Source organism: Diprion similis, chromosome 3 (genome assembly GCF_021155765.1).
Source record: "Diprion similis isolate iyDipSimi1 chromosome 3, iyDipSimi1.1, whole genome shotgun sequence".
Lineage (NCBI taxonomy): Eukaryota > Metazoa > Arthropoda > Insecta > Hymenoptera > Diprionidae > Diprion > Diprion similis.
Genome location: NC_060107.1, coordinates 11,246,032 through 11,265,247, shown reverse-complemented (window position 1 = coordinate 11,265,247; position 19,216 = coordinate 11,246,032). Strand labels below are relative to the sequence as shown.

General features: G+C 32.3%; 1 protein-coding gene across 18 annotated transcripts in view; it reads right to left on the bottom strand.

The window, feature by feature from the left end:
* Positions 1-419: 419 nt before the first annotated feature.
* The window catches only part of LOC124404940 (probable GPI-anchored adhesin-like protein PGA55), a 113,888-nt gene continuing 95,091 nt past the window's right edge, over positions 420-19,216 (bottom strand). For 16 of the 18 annotated variants that reach the window (XM_046879464.1, XM_046879470.1, XM_046879465.1 and 13 more), the window contains 4 exons: positions 8,123-8,437; positions 7,547-7,798; positions 1,768-1,901; positions 420-1,263 (listed from right to left, as the gene is read on the bottom strand). In XM_046879464.1, the coding sequence (XP_046735420.1) occupies positions 1,059-1,263; positions 1,768-1,901; positions 7,547-7,798; positions 8,123-8,437 (906 nt within the window). In that variant the 3' untranslated portion in view covers positions 420-1,058. Of the gene's footprint in view, positions 1,264-1,767; positions 1,902-4,680; positions 4,744-6,385; positions 6,395-7,546; positions 7,799-8,122; positions 8,438-19,216 lie in introns of those variants that run through there. The other 2 variants (XM_046879474.1, XM_046879475.1) reach the window with 2 other exon arrangements.

Sequence of the window (19,216 nt, the reverse complement as noted above, 5' to 3'; positions counted from 1 at the left end):
ATAATATATTTTGATAGGAATACAATATAAAGTATGCGAAACTCAAAGATGTTACACCTGCATGGTAAAAAATATGACATTAATAATAATACTAATACTAATAATAATAATATTAATAATAATATGTATAACTGAAGGTAATATATATGGATGTATACAAATAAGATAATAAAGATAATAAAAATAGTGATAATAATAGGCAATAAAATATCTAAACATTGTAAAATAAAATTAATACAAAACGATAAAAGTTGACTTAGACAATTAAGGAGAATATGGGACATTGTTCGGATTAATTGGGGCTTCCAAGTAACGACATTATGATCATAATAATAACAATTGAGTGCAATAATTAGAATAGAGTCGCTGTATATCTTTAGAAACACACTCGAGGTGTTTAATTCAGAATATAAATTTTTGGAATTTCAATTGAAACGATGTAACAGTGTTAAAAAGTTAAATACATGTCTATGCAGGTGTCCTATTCATTCACCTAATATAAAACGTTTTTTTAAATCTTTATGTATTTTCTTAGTCTCATTGAAATCATACGTTTATATCTCAGGAATAGAATAAGAACCAGCAAGAGAGAGAGAGAGAGAGAGGGAGAGAGAGAGAACAAATTTGAGAATTCGTATAATATAAACAATTGATTTTGAGTAATGTACATACGTATCATTTTAATTTCCACCGCCTAAATGGCAAGAATCAAGGTATATTGACAATTTATCTAATAACCGTCTTATATAATGGCGCCGAAGCAAATACGGTTCGACACTGTTGAGCTAATCGCCTTATACTTCACGATTTTCGTCAATGTGTTACAAAATTATTATCCATGTACAAATTAGTTCAAGGCGAATTAATGCGTGTAACACAATTTGGACGAAACTCATTGTGGACATCAGAAATGGAATGATGCTGAATTTACGAGAGGAATAATTTAATCGATTTAATTTACGTGAGACATCTACCATAGCTGATGTCTAAACTAACAGTTGCAGTTGCTGTTAATACTCGTATATATATGTCTATATATATATATACATATTAACTAATCAAAGGTCACCGTTTGATACAGCGATTGGTGTTGCTGTGCTCGTGGTCAGTGGCATTGCTGGAGATCCAGCGCTGGAAGAGGCCCATTTATTTTTGTGGGGATTTATTCCAAAACCCTCATCGTAATTTCCCCTTGTTATAAAAAGTTGTTTAAAATGCGGTATGCAATACAATTTTCCGTTGTTCAATGTGAACGTGTCCATTCTGTAAGGAGAAAAAACGATTTTATCGATCAATAAGTATAAAATACCCTTGTAGGCGATAACTGTTCTCTAAAACTCTTGGAAACTTCTATGAATTTACCAAGAATTAGGTAAATTTTCTGAAGAAAATTAATTTCGGCATATTTCTGTCGAAAATTTATATAACAAATCTTCATAATTACAGTGTTACTAAAAATATTACTTTACAGTTACGTCCAAATTTTCTTAGACTGATGGCAGATTTATGAAAGAATTTCGATATTTTTTTTTAAATTTATGGAGCAAAATTCTTGTAGTTTCAATTTTACTGTGAAGCGTGCGTAAAGTGGCCCATTTCCAAACAGTCCGACAAAACAACGTTGGCACATTGAAATGTTATATTTTATACACTCGCCTTTGGGACTTACGCTGTAAAATTCACACTGATTCGGAATTGCCGACTTTCCGCACTAGTAACACAATATGTTATTTTACTTTAGCTAATCTTCTATTTTCTATACTTTACCTAAGAATGCAATTACACTGCAGACACCGAAAACACTGCTTGTGGAATATTTTATTGTTGGTCTCAACCTTTTCCAAAGGGTAAACCTTCTTCTCACAGCTTTCGCACACTTCTGCACATGTCGTTTGAATTTCCTGTCATAGGAAAAATCGAAATCAGATACATTTTTTAGCTCAGAGTTGAATTAAATAAAAAATTAGAAAAAAGACTCAGTATACTGAAAATGCATGTAGAAAGAGAGAGTGAGAAATGGATTTGTGACAGGTTTTTTTTAAGCATATTTCAAGATGGCCAATGAATTTGATGAATTGACACACGTCAAAAAATGAAAAAAAATTTTTTTTTAAATTACAGAACAATATAAATATTATGAAAAGTGCTCACCTATTTTACTCAACGCGATATCATTTGGTAACAGCGAAATCGAGTTTAATTCGTATGGATATTAAAAGGAGGCAGTTTTGCTTTCGACAGTTTGGCTACGATAATATGTAATTAACATATGTGTGTGCGTGTGTGTGCCTGGGTACGTACATTATTTACCAATGATTATTATTATTATCATTATTGTTACTATTATCATTATTATTATTATTTGTTTCACCATTATTATAATTAAGATCATGTTATAATTATTATAATGTAATAATATTGAACGATATATATATACTCGACAGTGAAGGAAAAATATTGCAATTAATAACGAAAATTATGCAATAATGAAAATAACATAAAATGCAACGTATTAAATCTCACTAAATGAAATATATATATATATGTAATTTATGATGAGATATTTGTTGTTATACATTAAACTTCTTCTCTTTTTTACTAATTTTTCTCTTTTCCTCGTACTAATCAATAACAAATTACAATCAAATAATCTAACTTCTAATATGTATATTCATGATAACCTATAAGTATACGTGTTTATAAGAAATGAATATTTTCTTACATATTATGCCTAGAAAGTTTTTGATGTAATATTTTACTATCCCGATTATGACAGCAGGTTTACAGATAAGCTTCTGGGGAAATACAACTTTGATTATCGAACTGACATGCATTTATATTGTACATAATATTCAACACATGACGTCTTAATCAATAATAAATATTGTCGCAAGATTGATCGACATATTACAAATGGTTATTTGATAAAATATCTGTAATGAATATACCTGCTGGTATCAGGATGACTCGATTCAATAATTATAACTGTGGAAAAATATCCTTGGCAAAAAGTTATCTTAAAGAAAATTCCAAATTCCCATTTACGACATATGTGGAAGGCAGTTTGATGAAAAAACTTTTTTCTTTGATATTTTACTTGACCAAAACGAATGTAATTATAACATTGTATCGATTTTTTCCGTAACATATAACTGTAACAAGTAACGGCGCAGCTTCATTGATCAGTAATCGTAGGCACACCTCATTTTCTTAACTGTTGTACGTACAATTCTTACAACATTCTATAGACATAAATGAAATAAAAATTTTTATTTTTCTCTTTTTTTTTCTGTACACATTTCAATTTTCTACTCTTTTCAATATAATCAAATATATTCGGTATTCGTTTATGGCTAGAAGTTCTAATTTTTTTTTTTTTTTTTTCTTCGTTTTATTTTATATGATTTTTTTTTTTTGTATGAAATTCACACGTGCGCGTTATGTGTGTTCATTTATTATACGTATAAATTGATCAAAGTTATTACGCGTTTCATATACAAAATATTAAAAGTTTATAATGTGTATAATATTGTATTTTTTTCTTTTTTTTTTCTTTTTTTTTTCTTTTGTTTGTGTAAGTATAATATATATTATAATGTAAACCTCTTAGAAAAAAAGGCCCTGTATAGGGTATTTACTTTATATTGTAAAATGTTAAAAAGTGCCGCTGCTGATGTAATATTTTTTTTGTTTTGTTTTGTTTTCTTTTTTTCATTTGGATTGCAGCCACGCCAGGTTTCTTTTGCTCTGTTTTCTATGTCCGAGTGAGGTTTTTATTTATAAATTTTTCCCCTTTTGTTCGTACTGCACCGGGAAGCTTACACTCAAATATCAGTCATTTTAGAATTATTTCGGCGATAAAAGAAAACAAACGCTTCGCATTAATGATCAAAGTATTGTATTAATTTTCTAATGACGCTATATTAAAAAAAAAAATTCCTAAAGAAAAGAGGAGTAAAAAAAAAAAAAATAGACAAATACCTACGAATCAGATCAAAAACCGTTAGTGGCAAATTTATGAATTAGCGAAATGAACCATCATTGATTTTGAGAGCCTTTCTCCGTACAACGAACTTCGAACATACTAAAGTTGATTTTTTTTTTCTAATTTTCCGCTCATGTGGCAGTCAAATATAAAATGCAGCCTAATCGAGTATCATAATATAATTATAAATATCAGATAATAAAAGATGGCTATTGCTTTTTTTCAAGTATATCAATAAACTGTTTATAAATTAAATTATTGCAAGATTAGTCTTATATTTCAAATCCATATTCATACCTAAGGTTATGCATACATTATATATTTCCTTTATAGCCGTTTTACATACATATAAAAATCATTGTATATCTCGCCATTTTTAATTTACTTCAAAGTATGTACCTTAGGCCATCAATGACACGGTTAAACGCTTAGAATCAACAATATACATATATAATGTGTATGTATATATATATATATATATGTGTGTGTTTATATATATATATATATGTATACACAGCTATAACGATATATTATGTGTATAACTTATATAATATTAAAAACATAGTTGTATCATTATTACATACATATAATTTAACATAATTAATATTTCTTTATCTTCTTTTTTTTTGTTTTTTTTTTTTCATCTAGTACATAAGAATTTAAATGAGGTGGTTATTTATATTATAATTTTTTTCTTCCTCGTATATTAATTCTTCTTTGGCAAATCCGTTGGGCACCTTTCAGTCTTGATGTTTTTACTGTGTGGAAATTGCATAGAATTTCATTGTGATTATTTTTTGCACTTAAAACATTGCTGTTGTTATTAGTATTAATATTATTAATATTCAAGGTAAGAAGCGAAATTAAAATTTCAACATTCCATTCCAATACATATCTACACACACATATATATATATATATGTATATGTATACATACTTATATATATATATATATGTATATATATATATATGTAAGTGCAGTCTCAAAATGCAAAACATATCATATTATACGTATATGAATAAAAGCCAAAAATAATCACATATATATTTCATGCCAAACCACAATTCGTTATTAAAATGTTACAAACGCGAGTGTATTAAATAAATTTCACTGTTTTTTGAATTTTAAAAATATTTACGGGGATAGTTTGCGAAAATATAATGAATATTTGAAGAAATCATATGATTTCTACTGACAATGATGTATAAAAGAGAAATAATTGTGAAATTTGATTTAATACAGTAAAATTTGTAACACGTATAACGATTACGACAATGAGCACATTTAATTGACATAACATAGAGTAAAATCAATCTTAAGTAAGTAAATAAATAAATAATCAAATGAGAAATGAAAAAAAAGTTTAATTTTCGAATGTTTATTAACGAGTATAAGTTTTAGCGGAGAAAAATTTACTCTAAAACGAAACTATGCCGTGGCGAATTTTGTGAGTTTTTTTTTTCTTTTTTTCATTTGTTTGCAAGAAAGTTATGTGTTTATTACATTTGAAAATATGACAGATTCCTTAGTGAAAATGTTTATGTGATAAATCATAAAATGTTATGGAATAATTGAGTGTGTAACTTATTACATGATTTATCTCGTAAATTTGATAAAATATATCAGAAATTACGCAATAAATTACAAAAGCACGAATCATCAGATGTGTTGGATCAAAAATCATATATTAACTGTGAAGTTGACTATGTGATTTTTGATCTGACGTATATATGTTTGTGATATCTGATGATTCGTGCTTTTATAATTTATTATGTGATTTTTTTTGTATGTTTTATCGAATATACACAAATTAAATCACGTGATAAGTTACACGCTGAATTTTTCCATTTATTGAATTACATTTCATGACTCATCACATGAACGTTCTCAGTAGGGGATCCACAAAACGGCGCCAAGACGTAGCCTCATTTTATACTAGTCAATCATAGTCAAACAACCAAAAGCAAAATAGGCATTGCACGATTTTCTTAATCTATAAAGTACACCTAGGTATGTATCGAACGGTATTTTTAAAAAGGGGTGAAAAAAATATGAACAAACTTCACTAAAAAAAGACGCTAAGGGGTTTACGTTATCATTGGTTTAATTATAAACATACGAAAAGAGGAAGACATAGGTGAGCAAAAACATACCAAGAAATCTATTTACGTAGAACAAAATATTTGTATATTATTTATACGAAAATCAAGACATGCATTAGATGATATTCGACATTTATTGTGCACATAAACACGCATATATTATATGTATAATATAACATAATGGTAAATGACTCACAGGATTGAGAAAGTGAATTATATTCATTTTGTGCAGCACAATAAATGAAGTATGTATAATTTCAAGAATCAAACGAATTCTTAGAGAATATTGAATTATACCTGGTTCCTCTAAGCATGAGGAGTATAAAAAAAAAAGAAACTATAATTAAGCCGGATCGATTCGATTCATTTTCAGAGTTAATTTTTGCATGTCAGCTCGCAAGCCACAAACAAACAAAATAATATGCAAATAGTATTTATTCTATAGGTATATGCATAACAAGATATTAATTGCAGTTATAAGCGAGATAAAAATCTTCACAATAATTAATCATCGTTTGCAATAGCGACACGCTAAAATATTAGACATATATGAAGCTTATGTATCGTTTGTATATGAATCGGAAATATTATACCGAGCTATTTCGTGGAAATGTTGTAGAAGCATTTCAAAGTAAAGTAAATTTTGCCGAAATACACCAGCTTCGGTAATCGAAAGCACAGATCGTTAAAATACCGGATTTTTTTTTACGGATTTACAGATTGATTTTGTTCAAATGTACCCTGAGTTGCATAAATGCAGGCGGATTTTGGTAAAATGTACCCTGGGTTGCATAAATGCAGGCGGATTTTGGTAAAATGTACCCTGGGTTGCATAAATGCAGGCGGATTTTGTTAAAATGTACCCTGGGTTGCATAAATGCAGGCGGATTTTGGTAAAATGTACTCTGGGTTGCATAAAGGCAGGCGGGTTGTGTTCAGATCGGATCCCGAATTGCATAATCGCAGGATGATTTTAATAAAATGTATCCTGGGTTGCATAAAGGCAGGCGGATTCTACCCCATGTTAAATTTTCCATGTAACGTTTCCACGAAGTGACCCGGTATGTAATCACGTCATTCATTCACCGGTATATTACCACATAACAGATACATATCATATTTTTCGTACAGTATACGAACTTTGTTAAGAAAATTGTAGTTTTCAAATTGTAATTTTATTTTCGTATCAATAATTCTCAGTTGAAATTTGGAAATTTTTATTTCTGTAAATTTTGTATAAAAATTATTACGGTATTTCGATCCGATTTGAGAGATGAGAGATTGAATAAACTGGAAAAAGTATCGATTCTTGTTTGAAAAATAAAAAGAATAAAAAAATTGAAAAACGACTATTGCGATCCTTTCTTAATCGTCGTGATAATTGTGACAAAAATTTGTGAAGGATAGCAAGCTTGATTTGGTGTGTAATGTTTATCGATGTCTGTGACGTGAACTCACCACAAATCTGTTGACCTTGACCTTCGCCGTACGCGGTACTTCTGGGGTTTGCGAACCAAGGGATTCAAATCGGGCTCTAAGACTGCTGGCGGATTCTATGCTTGACTGATCGCCGGCTCCCTGAGCAATTTCCATCTCAGCTACGTGATGGTTGGTTACCTTTTCATCGGTCGTTTCCCACTGTTCAAATTTCGCGCGCAGCGTTTTTGCGCGCGCTGCGTTCTGAGCTTGTTTCAAGAACTCGTCCTCTACCTGAAGAAAGTGAATAAATTTTAAGTCAGAATAATGATTGTGATTTAAAATCACAAAATTACGTTATTTTTTGCAAAGTCGCAAAGAGAAAACGTATAAAAATATAACAATGAAACTGATCATTTCCTCTAAATCCTAATCTCGAAGAATAATTAATTCAGTTTATTTCTCATGAATCTGAGATTAGGGATTAAAAATATGTTGTATTTATTTTGGTAGATGTTGATTTGTTGATTAAACCAAAGGAGGTTCAAAAAATTGGTAAAAAAGTGATACAAGTTGAAAAAATGATGGAAAAACGTGGAAATATTTGTCAAAACGGACCTTGTCCGAAGCTCGAACATAGTTAGGGTCGCGATCCTCGCCGCTTTCGGCACCCTCGGATTCTTCGCCCTCCTCGTCTTCCTCCTCCTCGGACTCGGACGCCGTTGGTTTTGCGAATTTGTCCTCAGGCGGCGGTGTGAAACGCTTCAAGGGCTTTGGTCCGTCAGGCAGATCTTCCTTAGAAGCCTTTTCCTCCATCTGTCTGAATATCGACAACATCTTCCTCGCCGTGTCGGTGTGGACAACTTCGTTGACTCTGTCGTCGGCTCGAATAACTTCCGGGTCACGGTAGATTTCACGTTCTGGAGACTCCATCTAAGCAACCCAACATACCTCGATTAATCACTCAAATTATCATACCTCCGATCGCAGGTTAATTGAAGTTGATTATAGGTGCGGACAATTAACCTCAAAAGCAAAAGCAGGATTTTTTAAAGAATCCAAACTTTTTTCTGTTTTCTCCAACGGAATCCGAGATTCGAAATTCAGGTGTTGGTTTTTTTTTTTTTTTTTTTTTTTTTTTTTTGGTTTGTATTTATATCTGAGGTTAAAATACGACTTCAAAGTAAGAGATGTGAAGGTTTTATGATTCTAAATTTTCGATCATCGAAATTGTCCGTTTTTTGTTTTCATGTTGCATTTTCTTATTTGTCTTTCTTTTGTTGTAAAAATTTAGACATTCCAAGCACGTTCATTAAAAGAACAATGAAATATTCTACCGAAGATTCGGCGATATTAGGTTTCAATAGCGATTTTTTTTTTTTTTTTTTTTGTAGAACAAAACAGAATTTTATTATAAGCTGAAAAAAATGTTTGAAGCCTAGGTGTTAAGAAGAAAAGACGATTAGTGCATATCTCTTGCCATTTAGCGTGAAATCAGTCTGTTACATGTAAGTGTACTGCAGGTAATAAGGTTATTCTAAGAATGGAGAAAAATTTACAAGACTTAATGACGAGGGTATTTGATCGTCGAGAGTTTAAATTGCAGGTTATATTTTTATGTAGGTAATCGAGGAACGTTTGAACTGACTGGGTCAACTTCGTGGAAGAAAACGCGGTGATCTAGTTTCTGCCGTGATAGAACACTGCAATAAGGTTGGATAACCGTCATTGCTATACAGGTTTTTGTCAACTCGGAATAAGAGTGTCGTACTATTTTATACTTGACAGTCTTTCCAGCTTGACGTGTCGTCGTGCTAGTTATGTACAGTTAAGGATCCGTCAGGTGTACAGTCAGGTAAAAATAGTGTTCTTGATCGAGTTGAATTAGGACAAAACGACAGCAACTGTACGGAAAAAGCTCACTATCAAGTATCAACAACTTAATTTTTTTTCTGAAAATTATAATGATATTTGTGCTTCATATAATTTTGTGCAATGTGTTTTCGAGTAAACGCCGCAGTATGTTGGGTTGCCTACTACGGAGGGGAACGAATATCGGTAAAACAGACCTACCGGGTCATTATCAGTTTAGTCAAGTTGAGTCACTTCAACGTGATTCTGGAGCGCGATTATTGAACGCTTTAGCGTGGATTATAAACAACGAAACAACTGCTTGGCAAAATCCACACAACTTAGTAATACGGGCAGTTCCAATTCACTCGCAAGGACTTAAACGCGCGACATACCGATAATTCTGTGAGACTGTATTACCGATATTTGTCCCCCTCAGTGGTAGGCAACCTAACATACTGCGGTGTTTACTCGGAAACATGTTTTATACTGCTAAAATTCATTTTTGGTAATTTATGATTGTCTGATAAATCAGTATGAAACTTCACTAACAACAAAATTCTCTGACTTGAATTTAAAAATTCTCAGTCCATAGAATATTTTTATCTAATTTTATAAAGAATATAAAAAAATGGAAACAGAACTTTTTTTCTACAGGGACGACAAAACGTAATGGCGTGAATTTTTCAACAACAAAATAGGGGTCATTGTACAGCATTAAGACGATACCAGTCAACGCGGGAAAAAGTTGGTTCATCCAGTTGACATGGAAAGTTTGAGGAATAAGTACAACGTGATGTTTATTTACTACTGAATATAAAGGACATGGCAATGCAATGGAAGAAGGGTTATGTTAACTTGGGTTACGAAGGTGCGCATTCGAGGAATCTCCGCATTTCATGGAACAGTGAACATTAGAAAGCACACGGACAATGAGACGAGACGTCATGCTTGGGAGTAAATTAATACGAACTATTCTACTCTAATGAAAATCCATTTATGGCATAAAACAAGAAGTACAATTTCATACTTTTTATACTCGGGCGACTTACAGCTGCAATGTTCAAATTTCACAGTGATCCTTTGCGGTTAATTATTTATTGTTTTTAGAAACTTTCAGAAATTTCTACCAGTTTTTTTGGCCGAGAGTGAACTTTTGACAGTTTTTTTTTTCAAAGTTTGTGAAAAATTTCTCACATATTTTAATAATCTCAAATTTTTTTAATCGAATTTGAAAATTACCAAAACGAACAGAAACATCAGACCTCGTATTTTTTTTTATTTATGACACAGAATAAAGCTCTGATCAACACTTTGCATAAATCCGCATGTTCTCCTAATTTTACACTCGTTAATGGCGGTGCCTAATGGTATGAGAAATGGCAACTCTCACGTCGAGGAAAGGAATATACCGTAATTCAGGGTCGTAAACTGTTTCAAGCAGCTGTTTAGACATTAATATACATGTAATAAAGTCGAATGTAAATTTTCAGACAAGTTGCACGATTCCTGGGTAATTCTTTTTTCTTTTCAACTCATGAATTAAACTTGATAAATAACAATAAATTGTTTAACTTGAAATTTTTTCTGCGACATATTATATTCTTGAAGAAAAAGTATTAAGTATTCTCCAAACCATTGAAACGTGACTTAATTTGCAGAATATCTATCCAAAAAGTGCAGGTAAAAATTACTGAAAACAATTAATCTTCGGTGTATCGAAGAGAATGGCGAAGATTTGAGAGCAGAAGTGAGGAAAAAATGTGACAGGGATCGAGAATCTGATTTATACTCGTCACTGATGGTGATTCCCAATGAGAGCTTTATGTATGTATATATAGGTACTTCATAACGACAATATATGTCATTAATACCGATCATAGAACGATTGATCACCTGATTTCACGATTTGAAACGAGAATAACTGTAAAAATATTTTTATCAAACGTAAAACAAGTAGCACGTGCGAATCACAGATTAAATTTCAAGTGTTCGTTGTTCTCGTGTCTTCTTTTATTACTCCTCGAACAATTACCGTTTTCACGTTACGTCGTGAATTTACAGTTCTATTCTAATTGCTGGAGAAGTACATTGAAGGCATGTATGCCTATTAAAATGATGAACCATCATTAATCAGTAAAATTTGAATTCGATTACACGAATACGTAACTCAATTTTCTCTTGATTAATTTTGAGACAAAATTAGGTTTTTTTTTTTTTCATTAACATTAAAAATCTTCCCAACATTTTCTGATGAACAGTAAAAAAATTTTTTATCAACTTGTTTTTCGCCGAAAATTCAAATGAAATTCTCTCCAAAATTTTTCAAAGGTATCAGGAAAATTTTAGAACAATATTCATGAAGTATTATTGTTGGGGAGATATTGTAGAAAAAAAAATATAACATATTTAAGAGTTTAAGAGTTTCAGTTATGCAGTACTTTTAGGAAAATAATAAAATAAAAACGTCGATTAAGTAGCGAGGGATGAATTAGAATTGTTTAACGATAGGCGTGTGGGTAGCTACGAGAGGAACAATTAACGGGCTCAGCAATCCGCCAAGCTTGACGCTATAAAAATGGCACAAGTCCTGGAGATTAATTCTCGGATTAGATCGCGATTACGGTAAATAGCAGGGCGACACTGGCACTGCTGGATGAATACTGAGATTGTTGACACGCGTAGAGCTGTTTTAGCTTATTTTTTGCAAATTTGAACAGCAATCACATATATCGCAAAAACTTCGTTATAAATAGAAAAGAAAAGAAACGAAAAAAAAACGTAAGTGAATTGTGTAGATAATGAAAAAAATTAAAAAACAAATGAAGAAAAATTTCACAAATTACGGATGAATAAAAAAAAACAGATAAAGATAAGAAAACTTCATTCGAAATTCACGAAATCAAAAGTTGTATCCGACTTATTGTCCAGGAGAACGAGTAAAAACGAAAAAACGTAAAAAGAATGTGGTATTTTGTAATAAATGAGGTCATAATCGTGTCTGTGAAATAATTTCCTTGCAAATGATTATTTTAAGTCTCGTAAATTCCTTGTACCGATAAGGAATAATATTATATAATGTGTCATACTTTTAATGGTTGCGACAGTCTGAGTCTAATAATAACTCGAAAATTCCATTTGGCTTTCACTCACTGTCGAGCGATACTTATCAGTTTCGTCATTGCTGAGTGAGGAATAGACGGCATTGCAGGATCAATTGTCGTTTAAATATCGTCTGACAACCTCGTCGGCAAGACGATTTTCAATAAAAATCGGCACAGAAATCGTATCACACAAAAGCAGCTCGACTAAACGTTAAAGTAGTCAAGTTTCCTCTGTGGAAAAATATTTTTCGTATATTTTCAAGTCTGATTGTTTCTAGGTTTACTATGAATTTTACAAAAAGTTTTTTGATCCTTGCAATCTCGAAATCAAAACCAGAGGTGAATTTAGTGGATGAATTCAAATTGAACTAATCAATTGACTAACCTGATAAACGAGAAAAAATATTTCAGAGACTTTAACTTTGAAATAATTAATACTTTGAGATTGTAGAAAAAATTTAATTGCGAAATGACTCCGGTTTCACGAGATTCAATTAAATCGTGGCGTAAAGTTCTGCAAAAATATTTTGTTTGAGTGGCAAAATCGTTTTTAACAAGAAGAGAAAGACGGACAGTTATTAGGGTGTGCTCCGGGCACCCACCTATAGTGAAATGAGCACAAGCGTATCATTTGTGGTCAAATAGCATGGAATGAGACTACCATGAACAATGGCATGTTTCACGTTTCATGTTACATCGTCATTGTTTGGTCTTGCATTTAATTCGAGTAGATATATATAATGAGATGAGGTAAATTAGATCGTGAATGTGTATTTCTTTAAATTACAATAATAGAAAGAACAATCATTTTTCAATCTTTACAAAATGATTTTTATGTATGCTCTTTAATTCGCAGGAATAAATAAAAAAAATTTCATTTCGTTTAAAAAGTAACTAAATGAAATTATTTTGCTTTCTAGGACACAGCAATTAATTGGCGGATTGTGTATATGGGGCATTCCATACCAACTAATAGAGCCTGCGACCCTGACCAATTGAGATTTTTCTGATTCTTTTTTATATGATCGATCTTCCTCCAAAAACGACGAATTATTTTGAAAAACATTTAAAAAAATTTTATCCGTTGCTTAAGCTATCTCAAAAACGTCATTTCTTTTCAAAAAAATTCACAAACATTCCTTGATGTGAAACGATAACTTCAAGTTCAAAATGTGAGTATGATTCCGATTGTTTCTATTTTTCCACACGGATTCGAACATGTTGTTTCAACAATCTTAACGCAAGTTGTACCATTTTTTTTTTTTGTTTCTATGCTTCTTCTCGGAAATTCCGAGACAAAATATACGTTATTAAACCTGAAATTTATTCACGGCGAGACGGATTTTGTTAACAATACCAAGCATTTTGCGAACAATGAGTGCAAATGCATGGGGAACGAGAGGCTTCCTGCGGGTTTTTCGTACTGAGACCGGCATTCGTGAATAATATTCTCTTTCTATCGCGTTCTGTCGCCGTCCACCTGTTCAGGTAACCGAGGCAGCGGCTTGCAACCGGACGTGTTTGCACATCGCGATTGTGGATGGAATATTCCTCGTCGAATTCTCGCACACAAAACCGATTAGGCGTCGAGCAGACGCCGGTTGACGGCTAAGACGACGGAAACGATTTCGACGATGAATTTATTTTATCACGATGAAAAGCGCCGGAAGTTTAGAAGGCGAGAAAATTGTTGATCGAAGGTTTGGCAGCTGATGGGACTGAAGTGAATGAATTTTAATTCCTTGAAGAAATCATAAATTTCTAAAAAACTTGATTCAAAATAAGTGAATTTCTAACGATTTATCAATTTCTCTGAAAAATTTTCTTACAAATTATAACAGTTTCAACGAGTTTTCTATAAATATGGAATTTTCTACGCGAAAAACGAATATCGGCAGATTTTTTTTTGCAAAAAGGATGATATTTGTTTAAATATTCCGAAAAGCTTTGTAAAAAATTTTAATGTATCATTCAAATCAATTAATTTCAGTGATACATTTTAAACCATGACTTAACATCTTTATAGTTTTGCCAATTCTTTCGGTGGCATCGTTCAAGGTTGACAAAATGACAAGTAAATAAATTTTTAGATGAGTGACAATTAAATTTTTTCTGGCGTCCGTTAACCATTCAATAATTGAATCAACAAAGTTATCGGTTTATATTTCTTTCATTAGTTAAAATTGCAGACTTGAACCTCGTTTCTCTTCTTAATCAACGATTAACGATTGTTTTAGCTCTTCGGTATACTTTCTTGATTTTTTTTTTTTTTTGTTTTTTGTTTTTACATACGGTACCAACTAATTACATTGTTAATATTTTATAGTTTTCTTAACGTGTAGTTTCACGATCTACAATCACGCGACAATTGTAATTGCTATGCCTATGATTGCAGTGGACGTTAATGTTGAATAGTTATAATGATTTCGATTTCGATTTCGTCGTAAATTTTTCATTGCTGTAGTATAAAATTATAATCATCTATTTAGGTTGTACCTGAAAATTTCTGCAATTCTTATACTCGTTTGCATTGTGATATTAATTTGTTAATTGGGAAGCTTTAAAGTTCAGAGAATGGTTTGGGTTTTCGGAATACATTTTCGATAATGCATGGAGACTGTTTTCTAAAACGTATTTATAATATTATACTGTTAAAATATAATTTAGAAAGTTCGTTTGAAGGTCAAATAAGTTCGAGAGATCTTCCGCATAAGAATTAAGAATTATATATATGTATATAGGCGTCGGTGTTTGAAATTGTTAAACTTTCACACAAACTTCCTAAATGTATATTAACATTTCCATTTTATTAACAAAATTACGTTGTCATTATTTTTCTTATCTATGTAGAAAAATATGACATTTTTTGCGGAAGATATTTGTCATCCTGGTCGCAATAGAGACTTTGTTTTAAATATGTATACCTTATCTACTTATGCGGTAATCGCCATCCAGGAAGTTAAAGTTTTTCGCAGAATACAGATATATGTGAATTCAGATTTTTATGATTCTGAATCGATTGAAAACAGTCAAACTCAACCATTACTTAAATTATTTCTGTAATTTCTTTTTGTCTGAACTCTTTAAAAGAGGAAACGACGGATCCGTTTCAGTTTACGACCTACGTTGAAACGTTGCAACTTTATTTCAATAGTTGCATCTTTTATTGTTAAATTAATTGAAACTTCTTTAGTACATAGCAACAGATGAAACAAAGCTGTTCGTAAACGATTTCAGAAAATGTTGGAACTATTTTTCAAACTTGGAACAAACGAAAAAAGTTTACATTGTGCAATCTCGAATTAAGGGATTTAAACTGACTTTGATTGAGAAAATAATGTTTAGTTTCAGGGGTAAAATTCTAAAGTATTCGGTTGATTGCGGTCATAAAAATATCTTCAACAAGAAGATTGTCGGTTTTTTTTTTTTCACTGATTTTCAATCGTCTGTATTCTTTTACACTAGAATCCAAATGATCGCGACTGATTTGAAAATTCTTCAATGGAATCTAGGCATATATATATATATATATATATATATATATATATATATATATATATATATATATTCACGTCCAAAGAATGTATAAACTTGATAGTAGAATAGAAAAGATGGTTCTAGAAAAAAAAATATTTTACATTTATAAACGATAAACGAACTTGGCAAAGTCGATGAAAATATGACTAAGAAATCATCATCATCATCATCATCAACTCGGTATTGCATTCTTGCAATAAATATTGTTTCAGATAAGATGATAACCGAGAATTTTTCGAACAATAGTATCTAAGAACCTGAAAACTGAGTAAAAGAGAAAAAAAAAAGAAAAAAAAAAAAAAATCATTGTCCGATCTCACAGAGAATTTTAAGAAAACTTCATCGTACGCAAGAAAATTTTACTGAACGATATATCAGTTTAAAAATTTCAAACAAAATTTAACGTGTTGTAATTGAAAAGTACGAAAAAAAAGACGAGGAAAACTGACTCCCAGACATGAGATTTGAGCTTTTTAACGATACCTTGGCGTATCTCGTCGGAGTTCTGGCTTGGCGTCTTCGAGTTGCTTGGGTCAGTCGAAGAATAAAAACGTCGCACTCGGTACCGCGTTAACTGAAAGAGTGACTGGAGAGTGTAGGTCGCAGGAAGCCTCGAAGCTAATCTCCTGCCTCCTCCTCGAAGCAAGCAATGAGTGGCTCCTCGAGCGGAGGATGTAAGAATTATAACGGTACGCGGCGGTCTGGTACTTCAGGGTTCAAGGACAGTCAACCGACGCGTCTCCAGCCCCCCTCGAGTCCTTCGCCTGGAGTCAATCGTCCCCGTTTTCCCTTAGGGGCAGGTTAGGGACGGCAAGCCACTTGTGAGGGCCTCACTTTTGAGACGAGTCGATTCTACAATCTACGGTATACAGTCCAGTCAAAAAACCTCAAAACTTACAAATTTCGGACCCCGTTTCACGAGAAATTTATCACACAAATTCCGAACGAGCTTTTGTTGGAAGTCTTTCAAAGACTATGCTGATGAATATTCTGACTTGTTTTTTAAAATTGAGCAGTTCTCGTGACTTTTTAAAGGTTAGGTTCTAGGTTAGAACAAAAGATTACAACGATATCTCGTTTTGGATTTTCGATACACATTTTTTCTCACTTTTTAGCGTGAACACTCTGCTTAAGTTTTGATTATAAGTTTTATGAGCTTGATTTTTGCTTTGAAGCAGTTGAACTTGATCAGCCTCATTTCCAGCTACATTTGTCCAGTTTACGTTTCGAAATTTCCATATTTGAGTATTATTTTGAGTGGACTGTACACCTGATAGATGTTTAACGTATCGTCCCAACTGGTAAACAGAAGTGCCTTTCAAGTAGTTTCTTGGGCAAAATAATACCATTTAACGCTCCTAAAGCATCAGCGATGAGGTATTACATTTACGACTAAATAATATATAGCTGCCCGTAAGATAAGCGGTGCGATATTTATGGTCTCGAAGATTTTATTGAACCGGAAACCGTTATCAAAATCGAAAATAAAACCGGTATTTTCAGCCATTCAATCTGCAGGAACAGGAGTCGAAACCGATTTCAATGAACTCTAATGACTGCAGGAAGTCGAAACGATCGAGCGACGATTGTTGGACCGGTTTGAAATACGTTACGAATACAGCTGCGAATACCACTCTTGAATAATATGCAATCATGATCATATTATAGTTTCTGCAAGGAAAAATCCCACCGATCGAATTCTATCGAATACTCATAACTTTATAATGGAATTTATTACATCGGAAGACACTATCTGGTGGCAGAGAAACTTGTTAAGATCGCCATTTTTGCTCTGAATTAACTTCTTTGTAAATAATGCATTGGTATTGAAATCAGGTTAGTCTGACTAACAGAAGCTAGTCGACTAGTTGCTGTTTTTTGTTCGATTGAATACTTTTGTTTTTTAGTATAAAAAATACTTATTGCATTAATGAAAAGCATTTTCTGCTAAATGATCCACTTTCTTCTGTCCATTTGAAACGAGAAGCTTTCCAGCCAGTGCCAAGAATTAGATTATAAAAAACAAGAAAGTTGAATCTAAAATTGTTTGTATCACAAGAAACTATGACTGGAACTAATGTCCGGAGCAATATGGCGTCGCATCGGGCGATCAGCTGATCATTTCAGCCTTAGTTTTAGAGGAATAACGTAAATATGAAGGGGTAGATAACTTCGTGCAAACGTCAACAGTTTTCTTTTGTCTAATGGAGCCTGTCGGTTTCTAGGAAAAGTAGATAAAAATATGACGTTCATAATTCTGTACAACACAGTTACCATCGTAAATTTGCCATCAACAGACGGCATCCTTTGATGTTTTGGATCACACACGTGTAACCGTCGATCATACGAACCAATGTAAAGTTGATAAAAAATAATAACGATAAGCTGAACGAGCAGATTTAAGAATATATGATGCAATAAAACTGGCGTGCAATTATAACCCCGCAACTCTTGCATATTACGGTTATGTTGAGATTGCTCGTTGAAGTTCTCTGTGCAATTGGAAATTGCAATCAGGCAGCCGTAAGCAAAGTTTCAGCTAATTACCGCGTCTGCACAAAGGAATCGCAATGCCTTATGGCTTGCCGTTTCGCATTTTTCAATTATCGGCACATGGGGAACGAGGTATGTCTACTGCATGGAAGAGCGTGTGCATGTTACACCTGCAGAGGTTGATTCTGAAACGGGAGTATAAGTCTGTATTTAAGGGGTAACAGGGGTAGGAGATTTTAAAAGTATTGATTTTTGCGTAATTGGCGAATATTTGAACGAAAATGTTCAATTTTCGACCGAAAAGAGCACTTATTTATTAATAAATAATGTTTAAATTGCCTTATCGAAAATCCCCCATGTATTTATCTAGCTACAGACATGTAGATTAAGTAGTTTTTTCTCCTAGATTTAAATTTGCACCAGTTGCACTGCGTGCCGCACAATTTAACATGTCTCGCGAGAATGGCTCCAGTGTCGCCATTTTTTAATAATTTTTTGTATTATACTTTAATATGTGCCTAATAATATCATTATGGCGTCGCATCGAGCGATCAGCTGATCGTTACAGCCTCAGTTTTAGAGGAATAACGTAAATATCAAGGAGAAGATAACTTTTTTAGTCTTTTTTAGGATTTCAGTCAATTTTTGCAAGATGATATCAATAATTGTTCAATGAGTAGTAAAAACAATTTCAACCAAGATACGCATGACGGCTATACTATAGAAT